This window comes from Panthera leo, chromosome B4 (assembly GCF_018350215.1).
Source record: "Panthera leo isolate Ple1 chromosome B4, P.leo_Ple1_pat1.1, whole genome shotgun sequence".
Classification (NCBI taxonomy): domain Eukaryota; kingdom Metazoa; phylum Chordata; class Mammalia; order Carnivora; family Felidae; genus Panthera; species Panthera leo.
Genome location: NC_056685.1, coordinates 124,245,101 through 124,263,986, shown reverse-complemented (window position 1 = coordinate 124,263,986; position 18,886 = coordinate 124,245,101). Strand labels below are relative to the sequence as shown.

The 18,886-nt window shown below is 37.4% G+C and overlaps 1 protein-coding gene across 2 annotated transcripts in view; it reads left to right on the top strand.

Moving 5' to 3' along the window:
* Window positions 1–18,886, top strand: part of SLC41A2 (solute carrier family 41 member 2) — a 115,589-nt gene that overhangs the window by 13,243 nt on the left and 83,460 nt on the right. For both annotated transcript variants that reach the window (XM_042947581.1, XM_042947580.1), the window contains one exon: window positions 6,361–7,086. In XM_042947581.1, the coding sequence (XP_042803515.1) occupies window positions 6,532–7,086 (555 nt within the window). In that variant the 5' untranslated portion in view covers window positions 6,361–6,531. The remainder of the gene's footprint in view (window positions 1–6,360; window positions 7,087–18,886) is intronic.

Below are 18,886 nucleotides of genomic sequence, written 5' to 3'. Positions count from 1 at the left end.
GTAGTTCTATTTTTAATTCTTTGAGGATCCTCCATATTTTTTCCGTAATAGCTGTACCAATTTACAATCCTGCCAGCAGTGGACAAAGGTTCCCTTTTCTTCAAATCCTAGTCAGCATTTGTTATCTTTTGTCCTGTTGATGGCCATTCTAACAGCCATCAAGTGGGAAAGATTGTTTTTGGTAAAATTTGGGGAGAAATTTGACTGTTTAATGAGATCTAAATGTTTGCAAACCATTGTTACAAAATTCTTTAACTGTAGATGGAACCCTTAAGTGCTCAGAGACTCAACTAAAATAGGTAGGAATCTATGGGTCAGGGTCCTTTTCTACATACTTACTTTTAGGTAGCTTTTGTTGGATCATGCTGTGGTAATAATTCCAAACTCTCAATGGCTTTCAACCACAATGCTTTATTTCTCTCTCGCTTTACATGTTGCCTGTGGGTTACTGTGTATTGGCCGCAGTTGCTGGGGCTCTGCATGGGTCTTTGTCCCAGGACCCAGTCTGAAGAAGTAGCACTAACCTAGGACATCCCATTCTCATGACAGATGGAAGAGGAGACATAGCCGAACTGTTTCTGCTTGTCGGTGTTGCTGCTGCTCTTATTCCATTGGCCAATTCAAGTCACATGGCCAAATCTGCTGTCAGTGGAGATGAGGAAGTAGAATTCTCTCATAGTCCCTTCAACAGGTGGAGATAATTCTCTTATAGGAGGGCAGCAATAATGGGAGTAAAATAAAATCTACAATATCATTCTTACTGAAGCACTCATGTAGTCTATATGAATAAAGAACAGTAAGAAACAGATATCCACTATCAAGCTGAAAAAATATAACCAATACCTTTGAAGCTCTCTGTGTGCTTTTATACCACGTACTCAAATATACCCATTCTCTTGAAGTTTGTGATTATATCCTACCCTTCTTCATATATTCCATTGTATTAATATCCCACAATTTATGTTTTCTCTTGAGTTAATTCCAATTTTTTACTAGTATGAAGATGCTGCTAAGGATATTATTTTATGTGTCTTCTAGTATACTGTGCATGAGTCTCTCCAGGATATGAACTTAGGGTGGAATTTGCGGAAATGTGGGGCATAGAATCTTTAATTTTAGCATACAACAATTGTTTTCCAAGGCAGTATAATGTTTATAGTTGCACTAGTAGTGTTTTGTGTATTACCAGTGCTCACATCCTTGTTCACATTCGAAAGTTTCACAACATCTAATTTTTAGTGTAATGAATGTAAATCAGATTCTTTTTTGAATGTACTGGGAGACACTTCTCAAACTTTCATGTGTACACAAATCACTTGGGAATGCTATTAGAAGAGCAGGTTTTGATTCACAGGTTGGGCTAGGGATGAGAGCGGAGATCCTGCATTTCTAACAAGCTCCCAGGTGATGACAGTGCTGCTGGACCATAAACCATGCTTGGAGTAACAAGGATCTAAGGCACTAAAATAGAATTGTCCCTGTGTTGGTTGTGCTCAGCACCTAAAGAGTCTTTGGAACAAAACTGCTAAATAACAGTATTTGATGCAGCCCTTAATCTAGGGTTTTTGAATTATGCCCGATATCTTCACTGACGTTAGATGAGTAGTATAGATAAATATGTATTTTTCATCTAGCAATTTTGGGAAAAAAAAAAGAAGTCCCAGGCCACAATTTTAATCATTCTACTTGTACTCTACTGCTGATTTTTTTGTTTTTTAATTTGAAACTTCTGTTTTGTGGAAATGCTGGCCATTAGTGAATAAAATAGTGGATTATTTTTTCTTAGAGTTTGTCGCTTTATAACTGACAGCAAGAATTCAGAATTTAAGCCTCGGCCATTCCACTAAAGTTCTAAAGACACTATTTCTTCTCATCTAGGTTGATACTAGATTAATATAATCTACTAAGAGGTTGAAGAATGAGCCATAAATATCTCCACTGGCATTCTTTAACTTAAGCACCTTAAAGCTACGGGAAACTTTGCCCAATTCCTTTTATTTATTTTTAAAATTTTTTACTTGTTTTTACTCATTCATGGGTAAACAACAATATAGAGTAACCAATTTTTATTTGGGGGCATGTATGTACATCACTCATTTTAAATCTACCACAAAGTATTTCGATTGTAATCCATTATTTCCATGAGTTCTTTATTTTATTTATTTATTTGGAGAGAGAGGGAGAGAGAGAGAATCCCAAGTAGGCTCTGTGTGGTCAGCATGGAGCCTGATGCAGGGCTTCACCCATGAACCGCAAGATTATGACCTGAGCTGAAATCAAGAGTCTGATGCTCAACCAACTGAGCCACTTGGGTGCCCCTAGGTGATTTCTTTAAAAGAAAAAAGTTTAAGGAGTCTTTAAGAGTGGTAATGGAACTTGTCAGTAACCAAGCATTAGACTAACTGGTGATCAGTCACTAACTTGATAAAATGAAGGAGAAAATAAAAATAAACACATATTCCTCAGTGCAAAATAGTGATATGTGGTCCACGGCATGTGCCTGTAACAAGGTAATCCCTACTATTTCCAAATTGCATTCTTAAACAACAACAAAAAAAGATGTCAGGACAAAAAACACCACTCAGACTAGCTTATGCAACGAAGAGTTATTGGCCCATATAATTGGTAACAACAACGCTGGAATGAGCTTAAAATAAATGAAATAGACATTCTAATTATGTTGTCAGGACCCTTTCATCTCCTGGCTTTGATTCTCTCTGTGGATCCTCTTCTAATGTAGATGGGCTTTCCTTCAAGTGGTACTAATAGTGGTGGTGGTAGAGGGGACTTTTTGAGGTGGAAGATAAAGGGACAGCTTCAGAATTATGTTGTTCCAAAGGGAAGTGAGTAAACTCTCCTAGAGACCTTCCACATTAAGGTAGTCCTATAACTTACTCACTCTTCATTAAATCAGCTCTCTCTTTTATAGCTTTTATCATAAATTATCTCATTTGTTTGCTCACCTGGTTGCTTTTCCTCCCCACTACAAGGTAAAATCTGTTAGAAGCAAGAATGGTGCCTATTTTGTTAATTATGTTAGTCTCAGCATTCAGTAGGCACTCAGGACATAGTAAGAAAAAAAATACAGTAAAACCTTGGTTTGTGAGCATAATTCATTCTGGGAACATGCTTGTAATCCAAAGCACTGGTATATCAAAGCGAATTTCAGAACCATTGGCTCAGTTGTGATCATGTGATGTTTGGTGTCTTGTATTACTTGTATTGCAAGACGTCACTCATTTATTAACTTAAAACTTACTAGACATGTTTGCTTGTCTTGTGGAACACTTGTGGAACAAGTTATTCGCAATCCAGAGTTTTACTTGCATGTGAAATTCCGGGAGAGGAAGTAGGTTCTGCTCAAACCATTTGTCATCATGTAGTCTGGAGGGTAGGATACTGTTGATTGATAGACCTACCAGAACTGCATGGAATAGAGGAAGAATGTGTTCACGCAGGAAATGGAAATTTGTATAAATTTTTATTTTAAAGTGATCTCTGCACCCATTGTGGGGCTTGAATTCACGACCCCGAGATCAAGAGTCTCAAGCTCTACTGGCTGAGCGAGCCAGGTGCCCCTGAAATTTGTACAGTGCTTCCCAGAAAAAGGTAGCCCTGAGAATGGAGGCTTGGGCTAGATTTCAGCCCTATTCTGTGGTCTCTGTCAACAGAGACCCTGATGAGTATCTATCTCTCCATCTCAGTTTCTGAATAGCTTATGCAGAAATGAGAATATTAGGAACAAAAGTATGAGCTGGACATGTCTTTGCATCTGGATCGCTCTTGGCCGACACTGTGTAGACTGTGCTTAGCCGTAAAAATATTCTAACAGAGATGTCTTGAGAAATTCCTCTCTTCCCCACCCCTACCCTCTCCTTTATTTTTCTATTTAGGGTTAATTGGTCAAGTTTCCCAAGGACACATTTTGAGTTTTCTGAACTTTAGGGTGACTGGATGGTGGTACAGATGCTACCATGCTTCTTTCTGATTTATTTACATTTCTCCACATTTCTGTTTTGATCAACCTGATAATTCTACTTCAAAAGGAAGAAACTCCCTGTATATATCACAGGCCCTTCAGTAGAATAGATTTGTCTTAAAACTCAATCCCTTTGGGGTTTGTTTTATATTTTATTTAGTTGAGGATCTCTTTGAGGCAGTGAAATGCTCACTCTTTAAAAAGGGGCAATGGCCCCTGGGTGGCTCAATCAATCAGTCAAGTGTCCCACTCTTGATTTTGGCTCAGGTCCTGGTCTCATGGTTTGTGAGATCCAGCCTTGTATTGGGCTCTGTGCCAATAGCACGAAGCAGCATGGGATTTTCTCTCTCTCTCTCTCTCTCTGTCTCTCTCTGATTCTGCCTCACTTGTGTGTGCTGTCTCTCTCTCTCTCAAAATAAATAAATAAATATTTAAAAAAATAAAAAGGGGCAAATAGGTTGAAGGAACAGAAACCCGCTCAATCTTCTCATATAAGGCTGCTGGGAATCTCGTAAGTTCCAGAAGTACAGCTCAGCATCTTGACATGAAGGGTTTTCAGGCTGCTGTTCTGCCTGTCTTTCTCTTTCTGGGACTCCTTGTTTTCTCCTCTGCTTTAGTCTCGACCTTGGTTTTACTCTGGACACTGATTCTCTTTAAACACTGACTTTTCTCTATATGCAGATCAACCTGCGAGTGGCAAAAAAAAAAAAAAAAAAAAAAGCAACTAGTACTTAATCTACTCATTGGATTCTCAGGACAAGTCAACAAGAAGTCTGCACTGTAATCCCTTGGGGAGCTTAAAAAGAAAGATATACAGGCCTCAAATACAGATATTCCGAGTCAGGAGGTCTGGAGTCCTAGAATCTATTTGAAAATGTTCCCCAGTAGGAATTCCAAGAGCCTCCACAGTCACAATAGGGAAGGAAGAAAAGTGAGTGAATGATGAGTAGATGAGACAGGCTCTCGCACCTGCTTGTCCCCTCCGTAGCTCCTTCTCTTTTTCTGTGTGCCATTTCTTGCTGTTGATTTTCCTATGCCAGGAGAGGAGATAGACATTCTAAGGAATTGAAAACAAATATTGAAAGATGTAATCGTTTTCACTAAAAGCAGCAGTACGGGCAGCAATCATTCTTACTCTCACCTGGTGGGTGGGCAGTGGGTCATCTGTCCCTTATCAAATAAGTGCCGATTTCTTGATCGCGGATGCTCTTGCAAGTATAAGGCAGGCCTGAGTGTTCTGACCTGAGGCCTTTAGACCCATTGCAGTAGATTGTTCTGAAAGCCTCTGCAGCTACGGCAGCAGTGGTTCGCCTAGGCTCTCTGCATTGGCGGGGGTGGGGGTGGGGTATGAACCTGCAGCTCAGTGCCCGTCACTCTCAAACCAGCTACAGCTGTGTCTGTGTCTCTTCGTTCAGTCTTTAGAGAGAATTTGGTCACTGGCCAGCCTGTGAGGGCTGGCTCTACTCCGGGCAGTCTACAAAGAGCAGACTTTGTGAGAAGAGCATTCAGTTATAAGTGCATTACAAGCTTTCTTTTGGTTGGCTTGCAAAGTAGATCTTTCTGTAAGTATTTGTAAAATAAATGCCCTGAGCAGTATTTAGGATATTTACCAAATGTTTTTATGGCAAAATTATCATTGTCTCCTCATAGTTAATAAAAATAACATTTTGATAAAATATATATTATTCAAGTTGTAAATAAAGTTACACGGTTTATTATTTAACACATTTAAAACATGATGCCATATACCTTTTATTACGTACTGACGTATGTAAAGAGTTGTAATGATTTGATTTTGAGACCTCCCTGTAAGTAATAGAAGCCATCACTTTCTTTAATAAATTTGTCTACTGTAGGAAGGACTGCAGGGACATTTGATGACTTTACATAGGTATCAGCTACATTAAGTATGCAAAGATGAGAAACTTTTGACAAAGATTGGGCACAATAGCCCTGTACTGTTTTCTGTGTACAAAGTAGTTGTATGGCTCAAAACAGGTATGTGTTAAGGCCACAAAGTATAGTGTCCCTATACCTTAGGGTTGGTTTAAGAGCGTATGTGTTTTTGGGGTGCCTGGGTGGCTCCGTCGGTTAAGCGTCCGACTTCGGCTCAGGTCATGATCTCACAGTTTGTGAGTTCTAGCCCTGCGTCAGGCTCTGTGCTGACAGCTCGGAGCCTGGAGCCTGCTTCCGATTCTGTGTCTCCCTCTCTCTCTGCCCCTCCCCAACTTGTGCTCTGTCTCTCTATGTCTCTCAAAAAATAAATACATGTAAAAAAAAAAAAATTAAAAAAAAAAAAGAACATGTGTTTTCTATGAGAATCTTAAGTATGAAGACAGTTAATCTGATTTTTAAAAATGATTTTGTTTTCTTCTTTTCAGATCCAATCCCTCTGTGGACCTTCTAAACATCTTTTACTAGTAGAAACATTATTTCCTACAAAATGAAGTCAGCGTCTTAATTTAAACCAGCATTTGTGTGGTTCTGACTTTACCTGCTATGGTTTGTGAAGCTTGAGATCTAAGGAGTACAGGGTCTTTTGTGATGACAATATGACTAATAGTAAAGGAAGATCTATTACCAGTAACACGAGTAGTGGTCCAAGTAGTGGAGGAGGTTTTGTAGACTGGACTTTAAGCTTAAATACAATTCAATCTGATAAGTTTTTAAACTTATTGTTGAGTATGGTTCCAGTAATTTACCAGAAAAACCAGGAAGATAGGCACAAAAAAACCAATGGCATTTGGCAAGAGGGATTATCAGCTGCAGCCCAGACTTTTAGTAATCGATCTGAGCAGCACATGGAGTATCACAGTTTCTCAGAGCCGCCTTTTCATGGCAACAGTGGGCATGCGCCGTCAGGCTGCAGTCCAAAGTATGATGACTATGCCAGCTACAATTACTGTGATGCAAGGGACGCTGCGGAAACAGCTGCCATGTTACAGAATGAAGCTGCATCCAGTGATGGCGATGAAGATGCCACTGTGGAAGTCAACCAGAAGTCACCAAAGGAATCCAGTGGCATCATGGCGCTGCAAATACTTGTGCCATTTTTGCTAGCTGGTTTTGGAACGGTTTCAGCCGGCATGGTTTTGGATATAGTCCAGGTGGGTTTATCATTTTATCTTCACCGTCTTTGTTGCTTTAGGTGCTTTAGGTGGGTTACTCATCTCACACATTTACTTTAGATCTAACTTATCCCTTAGTGAAATGAACCCATGCTGGCTCGGGCAGCGAATCTGCTGCTTCTAGGTGTGTGTTTGTTTTCCTTTACAAGTTCTGAGAGAATGGTCTCATTCTGATTGTAAAGTAACCCTTCATAAAGTATTACAATAATAAAGCAACCCCAAAATGGATAAATCAATTAAATGCAAAACCCAATAAATGTTACATTTAAATGCTTCTTTACTTTTTGAATAAAATCATATACTTGTTAAAATGCATGAAAACCATGCAGAGAATTAAATACAAGATAAAAAGTCTTCCCGGTTTTTCCTCTTCAGACCAAACTCCCTTCCCCTCCAGAGGTTACTGTTGTTCAGAATTGGTTGTGTTTACTTGCGTATGTTTTTCTATGTTTTCATATATACACATGCACAGTTTCTTTTTCAGAAATAAAAATGAAGTGCCATATATATCTGCAAATTATTTTCATTGCTTAATAATACATCTTACATATTTTTCCAAACTAGTAACAAAGATATTCTGCATTTTAAAATGAGAACTTGATATTCCATTGTATGTACATACCAAAGTTTATTCACTCTCCCATGCTCGTGCTATAATGAATGCACTTAGAAATATATTTACACTATTTTCATAGGCTAGATTTTAAAAATGGGATTGCTGGGAATTCGGGTAGGTGTATATGTTTAAAATTTTATTAGACACTGTCCTATTGACTTTCAAAAAGTTTGTGCCAGTTTATAATCCTCTCAATATATAAGTACTTTCATTTTGCTATGTCCTTATCAATCCATGTTGAACATTCTTGATCCTTTTCATTTTTGGCAACTGATAGGAAAATGTTTTCATATTTTAACTAGCAGCCTTTTAAAAAAAGTAACTTCTTTATTATTAATGTTTAGTGTGTTTTCATATGTCTGTTGACCATTCTTAGTTGTTCTATGGATATTTCTTATGTGAATTATTTTTATGTATGTTATTCATTTTAAAAATGTATATGCTACTTATCATTTTTAGGAGTTCTTAATGTAGTGTGGTTACAGAATTACCTATTCTATAATTATCTTTCTAAAGTAGTAAGTTGTTAAAATGTGAAATTCTATTACTGTCAGTTTTCATTCATCAGTCAGAGAAAGAGTAACATGCCCTTGTCTTTCATTGCTTGCTCCCTAAAAGAAATCTCAGGTCATTTGTGACACTAAAAAGCTTTCAACAGATAATATTTTTATCTAAATGGAAAACATACATAAATAGGAACATAATTTCCACCATCAGTTGGAGAAAGGATATAAAAAGAACCATGTTAAGAAGTATATTAAGGGGCGCCTGGGTGGCTCAGTCGGTTAAGCGGCCGACTTCGGCTCAGGTCATGAGCTCGCGGTCCGTGAGTTCGAGCCCCACGTCGGGCTCTGTGCTGACAGCTCAGAGCCCGGAGCCTGTTTCAGATTCTGTGTCTCCCTCTCTCTGACCCTTCCCTGTTCATGCTCTCTCTTTCCTGTCTCAAAAAAAAATAAAAACATTAAAAAAATTTTTTTAAAAAGTATATTAAATTTTTAAGGAATCTGACAAGAGAAAGAAATAAAAGACATCCAAATTGGTAAGGAAGAAGTAAAACATTCGCTATTTGAAGACGACATGATGCCATATATAGAAAACCCTTGAGGGGTGCCTGGGTGGCTCAGTCGGTTGGGCATCCAACTTTGGCTCAGGTCATGATCTCAGGGTCTGTGTGTTTGAGCCCCACGTCAGGCTCTGTGCTGACAGCTCAGAGCCTAGAGCCTGCTTCTGGTTCTGTGTCTCCCTCTCTCTCTGCCCCTCCCCCGCTCATGCTCTGTCTCTCTGTCTCTCTCTCTCTCTCTCTCTCTGTCAAAAATAAATAAACAGTAAAAACAAAACCATTAAAAAGAAAACCCTTGAGACTCCACCAAAACTTTTAGTACTGATAAATGAATTCAGTAAAGTCACAGGATACAACGTTCATATACAGAAATCTTTTGCATTTCTATACATTCATAATGAAATAGCAGAAAGAGAAATTAAGAAAAACAATCCCATTTACAGTTGTACCAAAAGTAATAAAATACCTATTATTAGACAACCAAGGAAGTGAAAGCCCTGTACTCTGAAAACTATAAGACGCTGATGAAAGAAATTGAAGATGACACAAACAAATGGAAAGATAGTCCATGCTCATGGATTGGAAGAACCAATATTGTTAAAGTGTCCATACTGCCTAAAGCAACCTACAAATCTTATGCAATCCCTATCAAAATAACAACAGCAGTTTTCAGAGAACTAGAACAAATAGTACTCAAGTTTTTGTGGAAACACAAAGACTCTGAATAGCCAAAGCAATCTTGAAAAAGAAGAACAAAGCTGGTAGGTATCACAATCCCAAATTTTAAGATATACTACAAGCTGTTTTGATTAAAATGGGGCACCTGGCTGGCTCAGTTGGTGGAGCATGCAACTCTTGATCTTGGGGTTGTGAGGTCAAGCCCCACACTGGGCATAGAGTTTACTTAAAAAAAAAAAAAAAAAAAAGAAAAAACAGAATGGTACTGGCACAAAAATAGACACTTACATCAATGGAACAGAGTAGAGAGCCCAGAAACAAACCCATGTTTATATGGTCTATTAATCTATGACAAAGGAGGCAAGCACGTACAATGGGGAAAAGACAGTCTCTTCAACAAATGGTGTCGGGAAAACTGAACGGCTACGTGCAAAAGAATGAAACTGGACCACTTTCTTACACCATACACAAAAATGAACTCAAATGGAATAAAGACCTAAATGTGAGCCCTGAAACCATAAAACTCCTAGAAGAAAGCACAGGCAGTAATTTCTTTGACATCAGCCATAGAAACCTTTTTCTAGATATGTCTCCTCAAACAAGGGAAATAAAAGCAAAATTTATTGGGACTACACCAAAATAAAGAGCCTTTGCACAGTGAAGGAAACCATCAACAAAACAAAAGGCAACTGAATGGGAGAAGATAGTTGTAAATGATATATCCAATAAGGAGTTAATATCCAAAATATATAACGAACTTCTACAACTGAATACCAAAAAATGGGCAGTGTACCTGAATAGACATTTTTCTGAAGAAGATGTACAGATTGCCAACAGACACATGAAAAAATGTCAACATCAGTAATCATCAAGGAAATGCAAATGAAAACCACAATGAGATATCACCTCAGACCTGTCAGAATGGCTAAAATCAAAAACACAAGAAATAACAAGTATTGGCGAGCATGTGGAGAAAAAGGAACTCTCATGCACTATTAGTGGGAATGCAAATTGGTGTAGCCATTGTGGGAAACAGTATGGAGGTTCCTTAAAAAATTGAAAAGTAGAAACACCATATGATTCAGTAATTCCATTATTGATGATATTTACCAAAAGAAAATGAAAACACTAATTCAGAAAGTTATATGCACCCCCGTGTTTATTGCAGCATTATTTACAATAGCTAAGACATGGAAGCAACCCAAGTGTTCATCAATAGATGAATTGATAAAGAAAAAGTGGTATATATACAATGGAATCTTATTCAGCCATGAAAAAGAATGAGATCTTGCCATTTGGAACAACATGGATGGACCTAGAGGATATGATGCTAAGTGAAATAAGTCAGAGAAAGACAAAAACAATATGATTTCACTCATACATGGAATTTAAGAAAAAATGTACAAAGAAAAAAAAAGATAAAAAAACACTCTTGAATATAGAGAACAACTGATGATTACCAGGGGGAAGGTGGGTGAGGGAATGGGTGAAATGGGTGATAGGGATTTTAGAGTACGCTTATCAGGATGAGCACTAAGTAATGTATAGAATTGTGGAATCATATTGTACACCTGAAACTAATATAACGTTGTATGTTAATTATATATCAGTAAAAATGCTGGGGGGGGGGAAATGAAACTTTGCAGGTATAATTAATTTAAAGATATTGAGATGGGGAGATTTTGTGGATTTTCCAGGTAGGTCTTTTTTAAAAAGAAAAAAAATTTTTTTTATTAGTTTTGTTTACTTTTGAGAGGCAGAGAGAGACAGAGTGTGTGGGGGGGAGGGGCAGAGACAGATGGAGACACAGAATCTGAAGCAGGCTCCAGGCTCTGAGTTGTCAGCACAGAGCCTGATGTGGGGCTCGAACTCACAAACCATGAGATCATGACCTGAGCCGAAATCAAGAGTTGGGACACTTAACCCACTGAACCACCCAGGTGCCCTGATATTTTTTTCTTGATATACCAATTATTCTGAAGAAACACTCAATATTTAGTTCTAAAATGATAACATCTATACATCTATAAGAATGATGTGTTGGAGTATAGTTTATTGGAATATTTATATAGGTTATATGTACATTCCTGTGGTGTAATGTTCATTTCTTGATACTATTCGAGATAACAGCACATGTATAATTAGTTTGTAATATTAAACTTTAGTGTTAAAAATTATAAAAACAAATGTTTTGAAAGGTTTAATTTAAATATGCTTTTTAAAACTTTTTGATTGTGAAATTTAACATACAGAGTATACAAACCAAAAATGTACAACTCAGTGAATTTTTGTGACACAACCATATAACTATCAGGTCAAGGAACAGAATCTTATCAGCACTTCATTTGTTTTCTTTGTGCTCCCTTCTGATTGCTGCCCTTTATACCTCATCACCAAAGGTAATCAGTGCTTCCTTGTCTTTATAAAAGTGCATCATTAAACACCATTGTTTGGTTTTACTTAATTCTTCTAAAACCTTATATAATGAAGTATAGAGTATCTAGTCCTCTGTGTCTGGTTTTTTTGTTCAACATTATGTAAGTTTTATGAAATTGTATTTCATTTATTTTTATTGTCATATCTAATCCAGTTATGAATATATCACAGTTTATTCATTCTGCTATTGATGCTCTTTGGTGTTTCCAGATTCTGGGTGCACATGTGCGTGCATTTCTATTGTGTATATATATATATATATATGTAGAAATGGAATTTCTGTGTCTTAGGATATCCAGGCATTTAAATTTAGATATGTCAAATGATTGTACCAATTTACAGATTAATTAGCTGTGTATGAGAAGTCTCATTGCTCTGTATTCCTATTTACACAAGGTATCAGCAGTCTTTTTAATTTTAGAAATTCTGGTATTGGAAATCTTGGGGGTTTCCCTCATGACTGATGTTGTTTATTGATCATTTATTTGGACATTAGTGATAAAGGGTTTTTGCCCATTTTATTATTTGTCTTTTTCTTACTGATTTATTAAGAATTATTTGTGTATTCTGGATACAAGCCCTTTAGTTATATGTATTAAAAATATCTTTCCTTCCTCTGCAGCTTACCGTTTTACTTTCTCAATGGTGTGTTTTGATGAGCAGAAATTCTTAATTTTGATATAGTGCCTTTTCCCTTACTTTTCCATGGTTTGTACTTTTCGTTTCTTGCTTGAGAAATCTTTCTATATTCTGTGGTAATTAAGGTATTCTCTTTAATTGCCTTCTTAAAGCTTTGCTGTTTTGCCTTTTACATTTAATTTTTTTAATGTTTATTCATTTTTTGGTAGAGAGAGACAGAGCATGAGTGGGGGAGGGGCAGAGAGCATGGGAGACAGAATCCAGAGCAAGCTCCAGGCTCCGAACTGACAGCACAGAGCCTGACGCGGGGCTGGAACTCACGGACTGTGAGATCATGACCTGAGCTGAAGTTGGACGCTTACCCAACTGAGCCACCCAGGCGCCCATGGCCTTTTACATTTAGATCATTCTCTCCCTGGAATAATTTTTTATAGAGAGTGTGAGGTAGGGATTGTTTTGTTTTGTTTTTTTCTTTCCACATGGACTTTCAGTTGTGTCTGCACTATTACATAACCAAAATCTTTGCTGTCAATGAAGTACCCATTTATGTGCAGATGTGTTTCTGGGCTCTCTATTCTGCTTCTTTGGTGTATTTATGTTGCTTGGCATTAATATCACACTATCTTGATATCTAGTAGAGAATGTTCTCTCCATATTTTTCCTCAAAGTGCTTTGGTTATTCTTTTCCCTTTGCATTAAATGTACATTTTAGTATAAAAACTTGTCGGTTTCCACACAAAACAAAGGGGTGTTGCAGTTGTGATTCAGATTGTGTTGAATCTACAGATAATTAGGGGAAGAATTGATTCTTGATAATGCTGACTCTTCTGATACATGTACATGAAATAGCCCTCTCCATTTATTTAGGTCATCTTTAATTTCCCTCTCTGAGGTTTTATAGTTTCTGAGCACAAGTCTTTTATATTTTTTGCTGGACTCATTCCTAATTATTTGATACGTTTTATGCTGTTATAAATGGTATAGTTCTTTAAAAAAATTCATTTTATGTTTGTGTGTATCTGTTGATCCTGTATCTAGCAATTTTGCTAAAATCACTAATATTAATAATTTATCTGGGACACCTGGGTGGCTCAGTCGGTTAAGCATCCACCTTCAGCTCAGATCATGATATCACTGTTTGTGAGTTTGAGCCCCGCATGGGGCTCTGTACTGATAGCTCAGAGCCTGGAAGTTGCTTTGGATTCTGTGTCTCCCTCTCTCTCTGCCCCTTCTCCACTCAAGTTCTGTCTCTCTCTGTCTCAAAAGTAAACATTAAAAAAATTAAAGAAATAATTTATCTGTAATTCTTTTGGAATTACTTCATCATACCACCATATTATCTGTGAATAAGACAGTATTATTTCTTTCTAAACCTTATATATTTTATATTTTATTTACTTATTTATTTTTGTGCCATTCTGTACCGACTAGGACCTTCAAAGCACTATAAAATGGAAGTGCTGAAAGCAGGCTTATCTTGTTCCAGATCTCAGAGAGAAAGCTTTCAACAGTTCAGCATGAAGTATGGTGTTTGTTGTTGATTTTTGTAATATTCTTTATCATATTAAGGAAGTTTCTTTTTTAGTTTGCTAAGGCTTGTTTTAAAAATTATGAATGGATGTTGAGTTTCATCGATATACTTTCTCTGTATTTATTGATAACATTATATGATTTTTTTCCTTTATTGCTGTGTTGAATCATATTGGTTATTATTATTATTTTAAGTTTATTTATTTATTTTGAGAGAGAGAGAGGGAGAGAGAAAATCCCAAGCAGGCTCACCCTGTCACATGGAACCCAATGTGGGGCTTGATCTCACAACTGTAGGATCATGACCTGAGCCTAAATCAGGAGTCGGAGGCTTAACTGACTGAGCCACCCAGCCGCCCCTTGAATTATATTGATTAAACCAACCTTACATTTCTGGAATAAGTATAACCTGGTCATGATTTATTGTTCTTTAATTTTGATTAGAATTCTGATTAATTTTGCTAATATTTTGATTGGAATTGGAATTGGGATTTTTGCATCTAAATTCATATGTAAGATGAGCCCATAATTGTCCTTCTCATAATGTCATTGGCAGTTTTCATTAAGGTAGTACTAGTGTCGTGAATGAATTTGAAAATGTTCTCATTTTTCCTCCTTTGTTAAGGTTTATGTCACTTTGTCATTATTTCTTTCCTAAGTATTTGGTATAATTCCCTGATGAAGGCATCTGGGCCTCCCATTTTCTGTGTGGGAATGTTTTTATTTACAACTTGAGTTTCTTTAGAAGTCACAGGGCTAATCAAAATTTTCTATTTCATTTTGTGTGTGGTAAGTTTTTGTTTTTTTATTTTTAACCATTACATTCCTAGCAGGTTGAGTAGATTCTCAATAAATACTTGTTGAATAAAAGTTTAACAGTCACCATTTATTGAAGGTTTGCTATAGGCTAGGCACTACCATAAGCCCTTTACATACATCATCTTATTTTAATCCTTACAACTATAAGGAAAGTGTTATTGTCTCTGTTTTGTAAAATAAAATACTTCGTGATTAAGTGATAGAGCTGAGGGTTGGATCTTGGTCCAGATTCAGTATCTGTCCTCCTAACCACTATACATTATATAAATTTACGCATGTGGAAACTTTTGTAATCCTTTAAGGGCTACATACCTCTGAAGTAATAGAGTTTAGGGACAGTTTTATGCAACTAAAATAGTAAAGTTTGTCTTTGGTGCTGTCTTAGTCTATTTGGACTGCTATAATGAAATGCTACAGACTGGGTGGCTTTAACATGAGACATTTAGTTCTCCAGTTCTGGAGGCTGGGAAGTCCAGAGTCAAGGTCCCAGGCTATTCACTTTCTGGTAAGAGCTCTCTTTCTGGTTTGCAGAGGGCTGCCTTCTCTGTGCCCTCACATGCGGGAGAGAGCAGGCCTCTTACTCTTCTTATTAAAGGCACCAGCCCTGCCAGATTAGGGCCCTGCTCTTATGACTTCGTGTAACCTTCATCACCTCCTCATAAGCCCTGTCTCCAAATACAGTCACACTGGGGGTTGGGGTTTCAACATACGATTTATGAGGGCGACACAACTCAGTCCATAGCAGGAGCTGATGCATGTGCTGCCTCAGCTGGATTATCAAATTCAAGATAAGGAGTTAAAGAGCCATTAGTGTCTTAAGGCAGTATTCTTATATTCTAATATGTGACAGATGGCCAGTTAAGATAGACTGCTTGGCCATTATCTGCCTTCTCTTTAGTAGGACATCTACTCCCTGTTTTATTTAAGACCTGCTCTAGCCCTGTCTCTCTACTTTTTCCTTTTATTCTTTAATTATCAGTCAGCTTGGAGTTGTCAATTGATGTTTGCTGAGAAAATTTGCCAACATCACCTCTTTTGAGTTGAAGCAGTAATTCAAAGATTGAGTTGTGTAGATATTTCCTCACTTTACAACCAAAGAATTTGAGTGAGCCTCAGAGAACTCACTCAGCTAGCAATTCCAATTTGGAATTTCTGCCCCAAAGTTTATGCCTTTCTGTAGTAGTGGGAAATACATATACACAGATTATAGCTATAGTGTATGACGGAATATTTAAGTATCTTTAGAGGTAAAGAGAGTGCTGCTATAGGAATTCTACTGAAGTACCAAAAAGACCTGTAGGGATACAGAATGCTCTTTTTACATATTCAAGCTTACCCCAAGGAGTAAGCCTTTGTCTCAGCCTAAACTACCTTTGTGTGCTTGTGATTTACAATATCACTTTATTAATCCTGGGCCCCAAATTAGAGAACTTGTAAAAGATCATGGGAAGCACAATTATAGTGCCTAGGAGATCAATGTTCAGTAAATGGTGTAATATTAACAAATAACATTCATTGAATGTTCTTTGTCAGTATATCGTATTAGTTATCTGATGTTCAGGAGGACTCTGAGGTAGGTGATGTTATTTCCGTTTTACGTACCAGGCTTAGATATTAAATTATTTGCCTGGGGTCACACAACTGGTAAGTGGCTGAATTAAACCCAAGTTGGCTGACTGCAAAACTCATGTTTTTAATTATTATACTATCTCCTCACTGATGGGGGACATATCTTAATTTTGGATCATGTCTGTGAGTCAGAACTTTTTTGTTATGAGAAATTGAAACCTATATATCCAGTTAATTTAAGTGATTAAAAAAAAAGAATGCATTGTCTTTGGTAACTGGGAACAATACGTATACAGCCTACCTGAGATATAACTAGATTGGGGGCTTAATTTTATGATTACCTTCTCTCTGTCTATCTCTCATTTCAATTTCCGGTTTGTTTGTTGCCCACATTCTCTCCTGTTGCATATACCTCGTGATAGTTGTGGGGTCATATACTTTTAGTTTGTTTTACAAAAAGAAAGAATGAGCTGTTGTCTGTCTTCAGTTTGGAAAATTCTAAGGAATAATTGCCCCTGGAACCAGTCAGTGTGACTAGGGAGATAAAATAATATGATCAGCCCTGTTTGAGTTACATGTCTGTCTTGGGGGACAGATGGCCACTCAGATTGGCAATTTCACTAAAATCACAAAGAAAAGGAATTGAACTGCTTCTTAAGCAGGAGGGAGTGGATGTTGTTTCAAGGAAAATGGAGATGAAAAAGTGTGCAGAGGAGGCAGGAACAAAACCTTGTGTGTAGTGACTCACATATAGGACTTGGCCCCTCCTTGGTCTTTCTGTTTATCTGAGTCAGTGGTTCACAAAGTGTGCTCCTTGAACCACAGCATCAGCATCATCTGGGAATTTAGGTACACAAATTCTTAGGCTCTATCCCAGCCCTGAATCAGAAATCTAGGGTGGGACCTAGCAAACAGTTTTTGCAAGCATTTCTGGTGATTTTGATGCGGGCTCGAGTTTGAGAACCACAAATCTAAAGTGATGTAAGTTCCCTTACTACTAGTAAATGGAGTTGGGCGGGATAGGTAGGCCACATAGTCTTTGGTCCCACTTAAGTAGTGCCCAGTCCAGAAGACCAGACTAATGCCTTACATAGAGTAGACGTTCATTAATTCCTTGTGGAATGAATGAAAGCACGAATGAAATAAAACAAACTCTACTTTGTCATACAGATTCCTGAATTTTGATAGTCAAATTTAGAGTTTTAAATTATAGGATTCAGAACTGGAAATATCCCTAGATATTAGCACCCAGTCTAAGCTTTTCTTCCCTTGCTAAAAATAAGCAAATAGTTTTAAGTGATTTGCCCAAGAATATACAGGTAGTAGACAGCAGAGCCCTGTCTTGTGGATGGATCCTGTTCTCTGTATAACATGCTATATGTGTATCTTGGATTGTCCATAGACTTAATCTCTGGATTATGTAAAGATTCTATAAAATGCGGTTAATGTTAGCTACCCGTCCATCTAAAAGAAATTTAAGCAAACTGAGCTAATACCTTTGTAACTACTAGTAATTCCTAGGTACATTTATACTTCTCATTAGAATATTATTGAAAGCTAATATCTGCCAAACCCGGAGATCCTATTATGTTTTATGAAGACAATATTCTTGCAATGCTGAAAATATTCTTTTGAAATAGAGGGTAATATAGCTCTCAAGTATTCCTTAATTTATTACTACACTGCCATACAGTGTGTGTGTTTTGGAATTCAGAGAGAATGATGCAATACCTAAGTTGTGTTTCTAACTTGGGACTCTGAGTTAGGGTTATTTTCCTGATATGGAAAGTAGAGCGGTCAGAGAGAAAAGGGATGCTTTGGTGAAGTTTTGTGGACACAATACCAGTGTTTTAAATGGGCAAAGAGAAGGTAAGGGGGCAGGATCAAGGCAGGATCACAAAGCTAAGAAGGCATCACCATGTTTGTCTCTCCTTATAAAGCATAGCTATAATTTTAGAGTTTGTACTAAAGATAAAATACCTCTTTTAACAAAGCTGTGATCCCAGAAAGGCACTAGCACTCGCTGCTGTAATGGTTCTGGTTGTTATTTAAAAAATAATACATGGCCTTTCACTTCCGGGAAGCTATAGTAAATGTACTTTTACCTATCCTGCCCATTAAGTCCGATAAAATAAAACACACACACACACACACACACACACACACACACACACACACCCTGGAAACTTGATATAAAACAAACCTAAAAGGATTCTATAAAAGATGGAAAGAAGAAAGCAGCCTGGCTAGTCCCCTTTAGCTTCATATATCCCAGATTTGTAGCTAAAGAGGCCAACAACCTGGGAATGCCAACAGATGCAGACAACAAGAAAGGCCTGCTCTCTAAAGGACTAGGAAATGGACAGCCTAGCAAGATTGAAACCTGGTAGGTAAGAATTGTCCTGCTCTAGCCAACCATGACAGAAAGAACT